Source organism: Bos taurus, chromosome 19 (assembly GCF_002263795.3).
Source record: "Bos taurus isolate L1 Dominette 01449 registration number 42190680 breed Hereford chromosome 19, ARS-UCD2.0, whole genome shotgun sequence".
NCBI classification, from domain to species: Eukaryota; Metazoa; Chordata; class Mammalia; order Artiodactyla; family Bovidae; genus Bos; species Bos taurus.
In genome coordinates this window covers 18,189,116-18,205,180 of record NC_037346.1, presented here as the reverse complement: position 1 = coordinate 18,205,180, position 16,065 = coordinate 18,189,116, and the positions used below count along the sequence as shown (strand labels likewise).

At 37.7% G+C, this 16,065-nt stretch overlaps 1 protein-coding gene across 3 annotated transcripts in view; it reads left to right on the top strand.

Annotated features, from left to right (window-relative positions):
• Positions 1 to 8,935: 8,935 nt before the first annotated feature.
• SUZ12 (SUZ12 polycomb repressive complex 2 subunit) overlaps positions 8,936 to 16,065 on the top strand; it is a 39,724-nt gene continuing 32,594 nt past the window's right edge. The window contains exons 1-4 of one of the 3 annotated variants that reach the window (XM_059878170.1): positions 8,936 to 9,095; positions 9,356 to 9,442; positions 11,763 to 11,809; positions 11,894 to 11,958. In XM_059878170.1, the coding sequence (XP_059734153.1) occupies positions 9,394 to 9,442; positions 11,763 to 11,809; positions 11,894 to 11,958 (161 nt within the window). In that variant the 5' untranslated portion in view covers positions 8,936 to 9,095; positions 9,356 to 9,393. Of the gene's footprint in view, positions 9,443 to 11,762; positions 11,810 to 11,893; positions 11,959 to 16,065 lie in introns of all 3 variants that reach the window. The other 2 variants (XM_005220026.5, NM_001205587.3) reach the window with 2 other exon arrangements.

Here is a 16,065-nt window from a genome sequence, read left to right as displayed (position 1 = left end):
AATTTTATTTAGCATTATATACTTTTCTTATCACAAGCTCTAAAGGCAAAGTGGAGTTTTCGTTTTGAAGAGTCCTAGTCTTTTTTTCTATAAGAAATGTCCTCAGAATAAACTGCTGGTTAATTCAGTTAAGTGCACAAATATTAGACTGAACTAATAGATTTTTTAAAAATCTATCAATATATAGGAAAGGCAGGAGTATTAAAGTATGTGAAATAATATAAAGTATTAAATTTCTGGAGTATATTTACATGTATGAACAGAAGAAATGTCATAGAAAATATGTAAAACATAAGTGAAAGCAATAGGATAGCAGCATATGAAGTATACTTGAAAGCTATAACTAAGCCATAAGAAGCTTCCCAGAAATTAGAGAATGTCATAGGATTAGCAATTATCTTATCAGAAGATGAGATTTTTCTGACCCCAAATATTTGATGTTATGATCTCACTCCAGACTGAAAATAATTGATCCAGTGGAATCTTCTAATTGTGTAAAGAAATAGGCCCAGAAAGTTGTAGTGACTTCTAAGGCCATGTAGATGTTAGTTGAGCTAGGATTAGAGAAGCTAGGTAGCTTGGCTCCCATTTTAATGTGTCTTTTCCTCTTAACACTTTATAAATATTTGCCTAGGGGCAAGTTCAGATGTTCACCAAGCAGTCCTGAAGCAACTTTATGCAGATATGTTCATTTTTTTGTTAATGAGTTCAACAAACATTTATTGAATGCTTATTCCACAGTTGGCTTTAAAGATGAAGATTCCCTGCAGGAGGGCAAGGCAACCCACTCCAGTATTCTTGCCTGGAGAATCCCCATAGACAGAGGAGCCTGGCAGGCTACAGTCCATGGGGTTGCAAAGAATTGGACCTGACTGAGCGACTAAGCAAAGCACAGACATTGGCTAATGGGATAGACAAGTCCATACACTGTGGGTAATTTACTCTATCTGGAAAGATTAGGTGATATTTTCATGTCAGAGATGACATCTAAGTTAAAGTGATAAATGTGTAGCACTTTGATGAGGAAACGAGGGGTAGACATTCCAAACATAGAAACTATAGAAATATTCATGGAATAATGCTTAAACTGGTGTGACTGGAGAGCAGGCAGTATAGCCATCAATATAACGAGGTAAAATATAAAAGTAGGAAGGACTCTGACATTGCAAGCCCTTTTCCTGAGAAATAAGGAACATTTATTAACTTTACAAAAGGCTCTGTTTGAAGTATTGTTTGAAGCAGGATTCAGTAGCTCAGGCACTTGAAAAAGTCTTCAAGACTCACAGCTTTCCAGACCACTTGCTACCTGCCATTCTTCTCTCTGAAATACTCCCAAATTCACAGGGTCAGGAAACATTTATCACAGAATAAAACAAGTTCCCCAACACTGTTTGCAGGTTTTCTAGTGAAATTCCCTGTGTTCAAGATATATTCTATTCTCCCTTCTTCTGCTCAGACAGTTCAGTAAAATTTTAAGATTTCCAAGAAATGAAAACTAGCTTCTAAGGAGGAAAAAAGGGAACTCTGCTTTAACTGAGTATAGAAGCAACATCATTAGAATCAGAAAAATATAACTGATTATTACAATTTCTCAGGGGTCCTTTACGTGAGAAACCTGAAACATGCCCCTTATGATGGGGATTCATGTTAAAGAGGAAGCTCCTGGTTTAGAGGGTGAGCTCTGCCAGGAAAGAGCTGGGAAGAACTTCATTGCCTCTTTCTCTCACCAATGTTTGCTGAGAAGGGCAATGAGCTGTGCCACCCTTCCTTGTACAGGCGGATTTGGTTGTCATTTCTCCCCTTAAAGGAATCAGAGCTCCTTGGAGAAATGGCTGATATTGACTATACCAAAGCCTTGGACTGTGTGGATCACAACAAACTGTGGAAAATTCTTCAAGAGATAGGAATACCAGACCATCTGGTACGACAGAGGGGACGACAGAGGATGAGATGGCTGGATGGCATCACCAACTCAATAGACATGAGTCTGGGTGAACTCCAGGAGTTGGTGATAGACAGGGAGGCCTGGCGTGCTGCAGTCCATGGGGTTGCAAAGAGTCGGACATGACTGAGCGACTGAACTGAACTGAACTGAAGACTAGGATAGGGAATATACAAGATGAGGCTGACACTTACAAGAAAGTAAGAAATTGCTAAAAACAAAACACAAATGATGGGGCCACATCAAAGGGGCCAATCTCCCTAATGGCTAAAGCAGGAACAATCTGAACAACAAAATAAATAATGTAGCATTGGATATAGCCCAAAGTATCCAAGTAAACACCCATAAATAAATAATTGAAAAAATACAGAGATGAGGGAGAAAAGTCTCCTATATAGAGAAATTGTGAATAACTTACAAAGTTACTCTCCCATCAAGGAAGAAGAGCTTAATTCACCACCACAACCTCCATCACCACACCTGAGTGTGGGCTACACATGGGGACTTGCTTCCAAAGATGGGAGCGGAGAAGACTGTCAAATACTAAGTTGGTTTGGTGATTAAGGTTAACATCATCAATGACGATCATGTTGATGGCAGGTACCCTGAACATGAAGTGATGAAAATGACATTTCACCTCCGAGATCTTACTCCCCAAAACTCATAACCCCACTCAATTAGAAAACTATCAGACAAATCCAAATTGAGGAACATTATATAAATTATCAGTACTGTTTAAAACTGTCAAGGTCCATCAAAAACAAGGGAAGTCTGAGAAGCTGTTACAGGTCACAGACTAGAGGAGACTAAGGCGCATGAGGATTAAAAGCAATGTGGTATTTTAGATGACGGATGGAGAAGTAGACAGACATAGATGATTAACTTTGTTTTTTGAGGGTATTTTTTTGACCACTGGAGGCTTTCAGGTATCTTAGTTTCCCAACCAGGGACTGAACCTAGCCCCCTGCAGCGAAAATGCCAAGTCCTACCCCCTGGACTGCCATGGAATTCCCAACATGATTAACTCTGGACAAAACAGAAAATATTCATATTATTTAAACACCCATGAAACATTAAAAATAATTGACCATTTGGGACCCTGAAAAAGCTTCAACAAATTCCTAAAAGCAATTTGTACAGGCCTCTTTTTTTTTTCTTCATAGTGTAACAATTAATTGAAGATTGGTTGAATAAATTACTGAATTTTTGTTAAAAGGCCTATCAACTTATTTTTTAACATTCCTTTCTGTGGGCAATTCAGGCGGCTCAGATCTTTTTGGATTCTCAGCATTTTTCAGATATTTTTGCTTTTATCGGTGAAAGAAGATTTTTATATTCTTAGACGATAAGTACAACATAAACTTTCCTGTTTTCATTTCCCATTCTAAATATTGTATAGTTTACCTTCCTACTGGCACTCTTCTACATTATTTGACATGTTTTGAGCTGAATTTTTAACCCTTATCTGCTCCATTAGAGAAAAAATAACACTTTTTGCCTTTTGTTTATTGTTTCATTCAGGAATCAAAAGTAGAACCCATGTTTTATAATTTTATAGAAAAGGACATTTGGATGAATTTAACTTTGGTATAGCGCACTTATTTTTTTTAGAATTAAAGAACTGGGATAACTTTAACAATAACCTGTATCAGTGTTTCTTGATTTTTTCCCTCTTTACCTAGTTTGATTTTTAAAAAAGTTCCTATTCTCCTACCTCTGTAACCCATGTCTATCTTTGTAGGGAAATGTGCCTTAAGAACACATATTATAGATGTGTCATGTGGTATATGGAAGACTGTCTATTTTTTCATATAGTCATTGATAAAGAACTTTATTTTTACTGATTATAGTATAAGAACTGTAGATAGTTTTGTTTTTCCCTTTCAAAAACAAAATTATAATGCTGAACATGATTTCCCACATAATACATGCTCTACCTTCAACTTCCAGGGATTCTGTTATGGACAAAAATCACTATTCTAAATCAATCCTTAATTTTATATTTGAGAAAACAAAGACCAGAGAACTTAAATAACTTTATCAAACTCACACTGTGAAATAATGACAAGTCAAGAGTTGACTGATAGTATAATGTTCTTTCTCCTAAGTTTGTTGCAAACTTTTAAAATCTAGGAGAAAATTAGATTTAAAAAATAGAAATAGAGCCAGAAACATTTCTCTCCTATTAAGAAAACTCTCTTCGAAGAGTGCTCTCTGAAGAAAGCCCAACCAAATTAATTTTTTGGCTTCTGTGTATTAATTTGATCCCCAAAGTACAGAAAGTTAATTTATCTTGATATGAAGTAGAAGTCTTACTCGTCTTACTCCCCAAATTGTTCTCTTTACAGTGCCTCTGTGATAAAAAATGGTTACAGAATTCTGAAATCTATTGCCTAGTGCTTTTATAATCTCAGGGAATTTCTTGCAGGCACATAGAGTATTAGATATCCCAGTGGCAACTTGTAAGCTCTGTGTTGTTCTATCAAAAACAGCTGCCAAATCATTCTGTAGTCTCTTCAGGACATCTCTCTCATTCAGCTTAACCATGAAGGTGGCAACTTTCTCAAACTAGTCACATGAATAAGTTTTTGTAGGAAGCCATGAATATGAAGGAGAAAAAACTAGCTCAATCAAGAATAATAGCAATGTTTCCCCAGGATCTAGTTCCATTGGATAGTGTGCAGGCAGAAATAAAATTCTGAGTAGAATAAGGTGGAAAAGAACTTTTTTAAAGAAGAACATACAACGTCCTAAATAAAACTGAATGTAGACGCTAAGAGGCAGCTTTTCCACAAGTATTTAACCCTATAGATTCTCTCTCAGCATATACTTCCTGTGTAATCTTAGCAAATAAAACTCTGGAACTCAGCTTCTTCAGGTGTATAAAAAGAGGCTTAAGCTAGATACTATCTGAGTTTCTTCTAGCTATAAAATTTGTTTTCACATAACAAAGTCATTTATAAAGAGTAATTGCCAAATATACCCGTCAAACGAAAACTGTCTCAGGGAGATAAGAACAGTATCTGTAAAACGACAACAAGCTAAAAATAAAGGCCTGTATCTCTTAATTTGTTCTGATTATCAATGGTAATCAGAAATTGTACAATGAAGGTGAACTTACAAACTTTAAATGGAAATTCAGACTACAGCATTATTATGGAAGTGGTATAATATCTATCTAGTTTTGTTGATATTATTTATGAAGGATGGTGACATAGTAATGCTTTTCTTCCCCTTAGAAAATAAAGAGGAAACTTGGTTTGGAAACAATCAGTTCACACAAAGATAAAGGATAACAAAAGCAAGAAGATTAAAATTTTTTTTCTGGGCAGGACATGAGTGAGAAACAGAGATTTTTTTTCATCTATGTTTCACTACTATTAGTAAACTTCATTACTCTTAGCATACTCATGTTTTTCATGGTGTCAAATTTTGAGGTGAATATAGCCCACATTATTAGTGCCATTTTAGCTCATTGTTCCTCATTATCAGACTTGGGAAGGTAGCAGAGAGTAATGCAGTGGTTTTCAAAAAATATTTCTTGAGCAAGCAGATCCATTATCTTTGAAATTACAGAACACAGAGAAGCAGAACAGCCCTGATTGCAGATGAATGGGGAAGTAGAGCCTACGCTTGCTTTTTGAAACTCTGGGTCTTCCAAGATGACAGCCTGGATACCTTTGTTTTACTGGAAAACACATGGGGTTTTGAGTTCCCTGTAACTGGGTTCAAATCTCAGCTTGCCCACTTAAAAGCTGTGGGATGGTGAGAGAGTGACTTAATCTCTCTGAGATTCAATTACTTGTGTGTAAGAGACTAACAATAGTAAATAACAGTTTTACAACTGTTGTATGGATAGAATGCTCAATAAATCTCAATTCACTCCTGCTTTTGCTTAAAATTAAACATAAAATCACTTGTCCCACAGTTTAAAACAAATGGACATAGTAGTTATCTTCAGTTATAGGCCTCCCCAAATTCAGGTTTAGGTATTTCCACTGTGTCTCAGGTGGTTTCTCCTCCCTCAGGTTATTAGTGTCAAGTTTCTTTTTGTCCCAGGGGTTCTAACTATGCCTTACTACCACCCTTATTATATCTAGTTAAGCCTAGATAAACACACACACACAAATCAGGGGTTTATTATGAAAACCCCATAATACACAGTGAATATTCCATGGTTCTTATGTTTTTCTTTTCTAGACAAAGGGAAAAATATGCAAACTTTAAGTTTCAAACAGAACTGTTGAAATTATTTTTTCATACTAACTTTTATTAGGAAGGTTATTAATATTTTTACGTTGGAGGCCATTCCTTTTTAAAAATCAAATTTGATTATATATCTTTCAGAACATGTCAGCAAATACAACTTTAGTTCCCTCAAAGTGAGACTTAAACGTTCTTTTTCTTCTGATATAGCTCTTATTGGCTTACTCTAATAGACTCAATGCTTAAAGTGATGGGTCCGAGTCACAGCTCTGCCACTAAATGAGCAAGTGACTTAACCTCTCTGAGCCTATTTTCTCTTCTGTAAAATGAAAATAATGCCAGCTTCATAGGATCATTATGACAAATTGAGGTAACATACCTAAAAGAATACTCACAGCTATAAAGGTCAATATGATGGCCATTCTTTCCTTGCACACATATCTAGTCTGGTGCTAGGAAATATAAAAGAAAAGGTTAGTGGCCTTTGCTTTTTAGGGGCTTACCAATTCCAAATATGCATGAAAGCCAAAACAAACAAAACCCTTGAACGCAATTCAAATTCAGTGTGAGGCCGGGAACTAAATACATACCTGTCTTTGACCGTGAATTGGCATCACCAGTCTCAAAAACAGTTGCCACACCAAACTTAAAAAATAACAAAACAACCTAGTCACAGAAGTGACCAACCTTGAGGTGATCTATTAACATTTTATCTATGGAACATAATCTGATTAAGAAGATAGTAATGTGACCAAGATAACCCCCTAATTAATTCTAATTTGTTCGAGGTTTTAAGGATTTTTTAGTATGCTACATACATTCTGGACAAAGGAGAATACAAAAAGTGAGAATGTGTTATACAACTCTTCCATAGCATGAATAGCTTTGATTCTCATCATCAATACTGGTTAGCTACTGTACATTAAAACTACGCCCAGGGTGAAGCCTAGAATGCTATACCATCGCATTCTTAAAGGAAATACCCTTTAGCAACATCCTAAATCCTTTGGTTCCATTTCTCTATTCACTGAAAATTTACAATAACCTCTTTGGCTCTACCTGTATTTCCACCCTCCCCTTCAAAAGGAGAACCCTATTCTCCTAAATGATGAAGACGGGTAATTTTGTCAGTTATATTTACTCTTAGCCTTTAGGCTTATAACTTGATATTTTGTGATTTGCTTAGTATGCTTAGTACTCCAGACCTTGAATGAATTGATGAAACTTCATTTTCTAACCCTGTAAAGCTAAAGATGAGCAGTTTAGCAAGATCTAATACCCCACAAGCCTCTCAGTTCAGGAAAGGGTTATTTCAGAAATCTAAAGAACAAAACAAAATCTCTTCTTTATTTTGGCAGGGGGAAACAAAAAAATACTGAGTACAGAACAGTATAACACAGGACAGCATTCTGAACTTTTTGTCTGACTAAAAATACAGACTACTTAAAAACCAGCAACAGGTATACCTACTTTTGGATGTGTTTCTGAAATGCCAAATTTTATACTACATGCAAAACCTGCAGAGCTCACTTTCTTAAGTAGAAAATGCATTGATAAAATAAGCGCTTTGGTTATTTAAATAACCATTCCAAAGATGCCTGCTTCGTAAACAGCATTTTGAAATTAACTATAAAGGGCCCAACGCAAGCATTTAAAAAATATAATTGGAAGTATGAAATGGATCTGTGTTTATAGATTGCAATTTTCGAAGATAATATTTCATTTTAATGTAATACAAGACCACAGGATTTCAACTGGAAGGACGTCCTTAGAGATCATATTGCCCAACCTGAAATTCAAATCTCGGAGTATTAGCTCGACTCCAAACCAGTCTGGACCGGAAGCCTGAATCGGGCCTACGCATCTCTTTTTAAAAGAGACAGGCGAAACACCGGATTCCCTCTACAGTTTTTGAGCGCAAAATGAGTAGATTCTCAAGATGGGTGTAGATACTTCTAAAAAATCATCTAGTTTGTCCCTCTGACAACTCTTCTGGTGTCCGGGGATCAAATATCTAGGTTTTACTTCTAACATGTTGAGAAGCCACAACCTCTCTCAGTAAGCATCCTGAAGCTTCACCGCACCTTCAGAAAATCGTTTTCTTCATTTGATTTTTGGACATTCAAGCTCCCTAGAAATCGCTCCCTTTGGTGGAGCCCTGCGGCGTTCGAAAGAGCAGCAGCCGCAAGCCCTTGGCTGCCCCAGTCCTCTCTGAGTCTCGCTGGGTGGGATTCGGCCAAGGGCGCCTTGAGGCACGTGGTGACGAGGGGACCAGGGAAGCGATCCCCGCCCTGCTAGCCCCTTAGACCAGAAGCGACCCGACCCGACCCGACCCGACCAAACCCCGAGGCAGGCCCCTTCCTGTGAAGTTAGAGACTCGACGATCCAGCAAGGATCTCGGTTCATTTAACAGGGCCCTCGCCCCCCAGTTCCTCAGAGGCCCGCCTCTCCTCAGGGGTCCTGTATACCCCGGGGGCGGCAACTGACGACGCTCAGAAGGCGAGAAACGGCTCCCTAAGCCGCTCGCTGGGTCCCTCTCTCCCCAGAATGCACCGGGGCCAGCAGGAAGGCCGCTCCGACCCCTAATTTTCCCGCGAATTCAGTTCAAAGAGGCGGCCGGGCCCGCGATCGGCAGCGCGCACGGGCCAACCAAGCCGCGCCTCCGCGAGAAGCGCCTCCGCGTGACTGACGGGGGAATCCGCGGGCCAACGGGCTGGGCGGCCGGGCGGCGCGCGCTCCCGCCGACCAATCAGAGCGCCGGGCGGGGGAAGTGGGCGGAGCGAGGCCAGGCTAGGGTGAGCGGTCTCTCGAGCGGAGCGGGGTTCTCAGGAGGAGACACTTTTTTTTTTCCTCCCTCCTTCCCTCCTCTCCTCCTCCCTTCCCTTCCCCTCTCCTCCCCTCTCTCCTCCTTCCCCCCTCGGTCCGCCGGAGCCTGCTGGGGCGAGCGGTTGGTATTGCAGGCGCTTACTCTCCGGGGCCGCCCGGCGGGTAGCTGGCGGGGGGAGGAGGCAGGAACCGCGATGGCGCCTCAGAAGCACGGCGGTGGGGGAGGGGGCGGCTCGGGGCCCAGCGCGGGGTCCGGGGGAGGCGGTTTCGGGGGTTCGGCGGCGGTGGCGGCGGCGACGGCGTCGGGCGGCAAATCCGGTGGCGGGGGCTGTGGAGGCGGCGGCAGTTACTCGGCCTCCTCCTCCTCCTCCGCGGCGGCAGCGGCGGGGGCCGCGGTGTTACCGGTGAAGAAGCCGAAAATGGAGCACGTCCAGGCTGACCACGAGCTTTTCCTCCAGGCCTTTGAGAGTGAGTGTGTTGGAGGCTTTGAGGGCAGGAATCTCCACTCTTGCAGCGTTAGGGGGCCGGGACACTCGTGCTGGGACCCCCTTCGTCTCCTGGAGTCGGTTTGATTCGGGAGTGGAGGGCGAAATTGAGGGGGCTGTTCCGCCTTCGGGGGTTACGGCTCACGGGGGCTCGAAGTCTAGGGGCTTTGGGGGAGATAGGCTAAGGGCTCCAGGTGAGGTTCGTGCCTCCCCAAAAGGTTTACACGCGAGCTGAGGCCGTGGGGCCCCGCGTTAAGAGCAGGCTGCTTTTAGGTGAGGAGGTCACGGTTGAACTGTACAGTTGGATCTGCGGTACAGGACGAGTTCTTGCTTTCTTTCATGCCTTCCGTACTCCAGAAGTACAAGGCTGTCGGTTGTAGGTTCAGAGGAGCAAAATTAAGCCTGTGAACAGAGGAATGCAGTAAAATCGACCAAATTGTCAGTCTGAAATGCCTTCGCAAGAACTTGGTACTGCACATTAACAGGGCACCTTTTGATGCTCTAAACCTTTCAAATCTTTCCACCCATTTAAGGGGGACGTAAAGTGAGACAGGTAGTGCTTAAGCAACTCACTTCTCTAGACACGCTTTCGGAATTCTGCCCGTTGTGTTTGTCTTCATTTCAGAACATTTTCTGATGTCAATTTCTGTTTTTAAGGTCTGTTTCGAGGGCAGAGCTACGACTTAATTTAGGAAGGGGGCAAGGTGTCTGGAAACAAACAATAGAATTTGTAAGAAACAGCATGACTATGAGTAACCTGCCCTGTTCTTTAATGAATATTACGTCCTGGTTGTTTTCTCTCTGCTTTGGTGTGGATGTTGTATCTGGATGATATTTAACAGCTAGATGTCTTACAGATACTTGAATAAACTCAACTCTACCACTCAATGTCTTTATTTACAATTTTCCGTGGCATATGTTAAGGGCATGGTATCAGCTGTGCTTGGAAAGATGTATTACATTGTTTAATACCCTTCTTTCATTCTCTCTCATTAGTGCTTCATGAAATTCTAATTGAAATTTAATACAAGGAATTTCAGTTTTTACTGAAATGAGTATTGAACCTGCTTGAGAGAGATTTACATTTCTCGCATTTCCTTAATACAGTTTCGGAAATCTGTAGAGGCTTTCAATTGGAAATATTAAAGCACAGTGATGACAATAAACATACATGTTTGTACTCTTTCTAAAACATCTCATCTCCTTTTAGTTTATTTGAGACTAAAACTTAGCTAACTAAAGATTGAGTGGAAATTTTAAAAAATTCTCTCTAAACATTATGAGGAGAGAAATCCTCGAAGAGTTTTATCTATCTTGCTTTCTGATGAGTCTGCTTTGTAGAGATGAACTGTCATTAAGAGTTAGATTTGGAAAAAAAAAAAGATTTGGTCACAGAACAACTTGATTCTTCTCTAATATTGATCTTAGTTTCTGAGACGTGTATATGCTTTGATGTATTTACTAATACAGTCATTTTTATACTGCTTTATTTAAAGAAATATATTACTAACATGTCATTAATGTAACTGGTATTATGGTATTTGTGTATAAAAATATTTTCTATCTATAACCTACGTCCTTTGTAACACATTTACGTAAACAGAATTAAAAACATTCTGGGAATCTATTACTTTAAAAATGTGTTAGGATAGTATTTACATACTGAGGTAATATTTACTTGAGCAAAATAGAAACTTCAACTATAGCTAGAAATAAATTCAATGAAAATTTTAGCTGATCTGTGTTTTAGATTTCAGGACTAATTTTGCTCATATCTGTATTGGGACATCTATCTGGGTAACAGTTGTATTCTGTTTAAGTTGACTACTGGACAGACTTTTGAAAAGACCAATTAAAAAGTGAACATTTCATTTTTGTTATTGGCATCAATATGGAGTTCTTTTACGGAATCCAACTATCTCATTTTAGCTACTTTTTAGAAAGAGATGGGTTATTAATAGTTTATATTAACTAAGTTAAATGAATATAACTACTTCTCTGCAGTTCTGCATACAAACTCGTTTAAAAATAGCTGCCTTAGATATGCAAGGCTTAAAAACAAGATTATAGAGTACCTTAAATTTAAAATAAATGTAGATGAATTTTGTGAATGTGTGTTGTAGACTGAATGTCATTTAATGTAATTGTGCATACTAATTTTCTTGATGTAAATATTCAGTACATGATTTTCATATAGGTGATTAGTTTATATTGGTTATAACATGGCCTGGGTTGGTATTTTCTTAACAACTTAAGTAATGAGTGAATTTAGATAACATTTGGATTTTGTTTCTGTTACCTAGAACCAACGCAGATCTATAGATTTCTTCGAACACGAAATCTTATAGCGGTAAGTAATCAACAAAATTCATCAGCATTATTTTTTTCCTAGAATTTCATCTATTTAATTTGAATATTTTAACTTTTTTTATAGCCAATATTTTTGCATAGAACTCTTACTTACATGTCTCATCGAAACTCCAGAACAAACATCAAAAGGTACATTTTATGAATCTTATTTCAAGTTGATCAAACCATGTTAAAATTTTGTTTTAAAGTATGATCTCTAATGAAAGGTTAAATATGAAAACTGAGGTGAAAGAGTAATTGAATTGATTGCAAAGCAACTTTTTAAGTACCACTTTTGTAAATCCCAGTTGATTGCCAGTTTATTCCTGATAGAAATGATTTAGTAGTGAAGTAAATGAAGTGATTTTACTGACTGATGTTTTTGCTCTGTGCTAATAGTTTTTTTCAAGTTTGGTTGGAGTTGATTTAAATATTTACTAAATTAGGGCTCATGGGAACTTATCTTTGATACATAAGTTTACCAGTTAATGTCTGAGTATTTCTTTTATGTTCTAACAATAAAGAAATCTCATTTTATATTTTTGGTGGTTGTTTTATTAAAAGGGAAATACTTCTGAAGTCAGTAGGAGGAATGTCTTTAAAAACTTCTTAATCTTAATTACTTAGTCTTAAAGTGGAATCTAGAGGTGTCAGAGAACTTATTTTTACTTTTAACATTTAACCGTATATAATTATGGAATGCTAGTTTCTTGTTCTGTGCCCATGATTATTTATTGAGCATATCAAGTGAACAAAACTTTAAAGGAGAGAACCTTTACTAAGCATTTGGTATTGTTATAGTCTTGACTTAGGAAAACCATTAAGCTTTTCAGTAAACTTTGAAACTAAACTCCTTTGGAGACTCCTGCTGGTTACTAAGTAAGTATCAATGTTTTTTATGGTAAGACATAGTTCAGTTTTGTAGATCTATCTAGATGTATTTTGAAGGATTGAAATGTTAAAACCATTTGTCTTTTGATAATCCCTCTGGATCCAGAGAGAGATCATGCACACGCGATTGTGCGCACGCCTGCACATGTATTTAACTAGTGAAAACTGTCAGATTTGTAAATAACTAGAAAGAAAGCGATAGACTAGGCAGCAGAATTAAATATGTCAATTCTTTACCTGTCTACTCCATGCCAGGGTTCAGGAAACTTTTTATGTAAAGGACCAGATGGTAAATACTTTAGGCTTTGTGGTCCGGTAAACAGAATTGAGGATGTTAGGTAGTATATAGGTATTATACAAAAAAGAAAAACATATGTCAACGAATTTTTGATGAAATTCAAAATATAATGATTGAGTGCAGTGTATTTTTTTTTTTTTTTTTTGGCCACATGGCCAGCAGGATCATAGTTCCCTCACCAGGGATTAAACCTAGGCTTCGGTGGTGAAAGCACTAAGCCCTAACCACTGGACCACCAAGGAATTCCCTACTGCAGTGTTTTATAATACATGCCTACTAGTAAGAAATGTGGAATTCTTTTATTTTTGCAAAGTGGAGTGAGGGGATAGTATTTAACATAATTGGGATTTAGAGTTCTCTGTTACCAAATCACTTGGAAATGTTTATCTGTAAAAAGCATTCTGGCTTATAGGCTGTGCAAAAACAGACAGTAGGCTGGATTTGGCCAGTGGTCCATAATCTGCAGACCCTTGATTTACTCTATAAAAGTAGGAGGATTTTATTAAGTAGTAAATTTTTCTTTCAATATTTTTAATATGGAAATGAGATCATCTAGAGGATTTTCCTGGCCATCCAGTGGCTTAGACTTTGCAATTGCACTGCAGGGGGCACGGGTTCTATCCTTGATCAGGAAACTAAGATCTTGGATGCTGCCATGTGGCCCCCCCCCAAAAAAAAAATTACTGCAGTTATCATCTAGAATGCTATATGATTTTAAAGTGATAAAGTTCTTTAAAAGTAAATTTGGGTTAATCTATAAGTGGATTAAAGAATACATCATAATTGTTTATTAGACTGTCTGTGGGATTCATTTCTCTTGTCCTCTAATGAGTGGAAGCCATTTTAAAAATTTGGTAGTAGAAGTGAATTTTCTTGATTTAGTATCCCGTAGGTAAAAAATTGTCTTTTGGGACAGATTCTAAGCAGTTTGCCAGCCAAGAGACATACACATTCCATTTAGTCTATTTTCCATGTAAAAATGCATTAGGAATCACTTTATTCTTTTGTTGCATGCTTGGCCTGTATAAGACACTCACTCATTTTTAACACTTATACTACAACTTAATATCTTCAAATGAGTGCTGTCTTTTTCAAAGTAGTTAGTGAATTTGGAAGGTGACAAATTTAGCCCAGTGATTGTGGTCTTTGTTCACAGTGTTCTTGAAACTGCTTTTACAAAATTGCTTTTAGTACTATCCCTTTACTCACCATGTTTTGGGAACTCCTTTTGTACCATTACAACAACATAATATTCATTGTTGGAATATACTTATCACTCCTTTTGACATGCAGGTGTAAGAGTAAATCTAGTATATTTGTAAGTCTTTTACTTTCGTTGCACTTCATAGAGGTATTCAGATTTTATAGGCTGCCACTACCCTGGCACAGTGGAAACACTGGTGAGGAGAGAAGGGTGTCTTATTGAGCCCATTTTACTAGGTTTCATGCAAGCTGCTTCTGAATCCTCCCTCCAAAATTTCCTGAAATTTCTTGAATTTTAATAATATTCTCCATTTTGATGACCTTTTGATAACTATATCCCTTGTTAAATCTGAGCTAGAGTAGCAGCACCTTTCTAAAAAACAGAAATACTTGGTGTTGGGAGGTGAGGCTGCTTTTCTGTAGTTGCCTATATGGTTTGTTTTGTTTATCCTAAGGAATGCTGGGTTGCTTGTATGATCTAACCTATTTCAAATGGTTGTTAATAGTCAGTTCTCCTATGTACAGTCTCCATAAAGTTGGAAGAGATGAACCTTGTGACCCACAGTCTTAACTTTTCTTCCCATAGACAAGGTTTCTTCTTAATCGTTACACAAAGATAAACATTTTATTCTTAAAAGTTTTCAGAAACTTTACAACCTCCTTAGTAGTACATTTCAGTATTTATACTGAAAAGTTCTTTGTAACTAGCCTAAAAGAATCATAGGTTTTTCTTCTTTCTTCTCTCTTATCTATGGAGATTGAAAATGTATTGCCATCCTTCTTAAAGAACTTCTTCCTATACTTTATCAGATGAAACTTTAATATTGAGGTTTTCAGTAACTCTAAAGGTAAAGAGAGAAGCTTTTTTAAAAAAGACCTTTTGTTAATGGAGGCTATTTATTCATCTGAAATATAGATTATATCAATTCTATTCTTCCTATCAGTGTTTTGCTATGATATATTTGCATCACCATTTCTCTGCTGATATTTTATTATAGGGTACAATAGCCGTTTTTGAGGAATGAGCATATTAGTAATTTCTAGTATCTGAATTCAAGCTTTACAAAGTAATTTATGTGGAATGCATGAACCTTTTTGAGTTCTAAATTTGAAGGGAGTATAAGAAATACTTGTTTTCCATTAACATATATGAGTCTAGTTTTTTAGCCTCTAAAAAATGTAAATAGTAGATTACCTTAAGAAGATGAGGCTTATTTTAGAATCCATTCATTCTTAAATTGCTTACTGAGGGCGTGGTTATTCTTAATTTAAGTTTCTATTTTGTGGAAAACTACTTTTTTCTCTTAAACTTATTAAGTGAAAAAGCTGATGATTTTGTTATGATTTGATGGTATGTCCTTTAAACTTCAAAGTTTTTTTCATGATGGTGACAACCATCTCTTTACAATGACATATTTAACTTTAGCCATTGCTGCTCATCTTTGAGGGTGTTTTACTATACTTCATATGTTTTATGGAATATCCATATTTGTCAGGTTACTTAATAGAAATATGAATGTTTCAAAATATACATAATTTGCATTTGTTTGGCTCAGTCCGACAGATGCTTGGCACCTACCAAGATTAAGGCAACATGCCAAGCACCATGTGGCTTTCCTTGAAGAAGACGAATCTCTGCCCTTTAGGAACTTATAATCTAATAGAAATAAAATATTTATTCAAGTTTCACATTTAGGAGACTAAATGTCAAAATAAGTATACACCAAGTTCCATAGGTAGGGAGAAATCCCTCTAGTTTTGGATTAATTACCCAAGGTTTCATAGAAAAGTTAGCCTTTGAAATGGGACTTGAAGGCTTGTTTGCTGTATTATTATATACACTGTCTCAATAGTATTCATTGTTA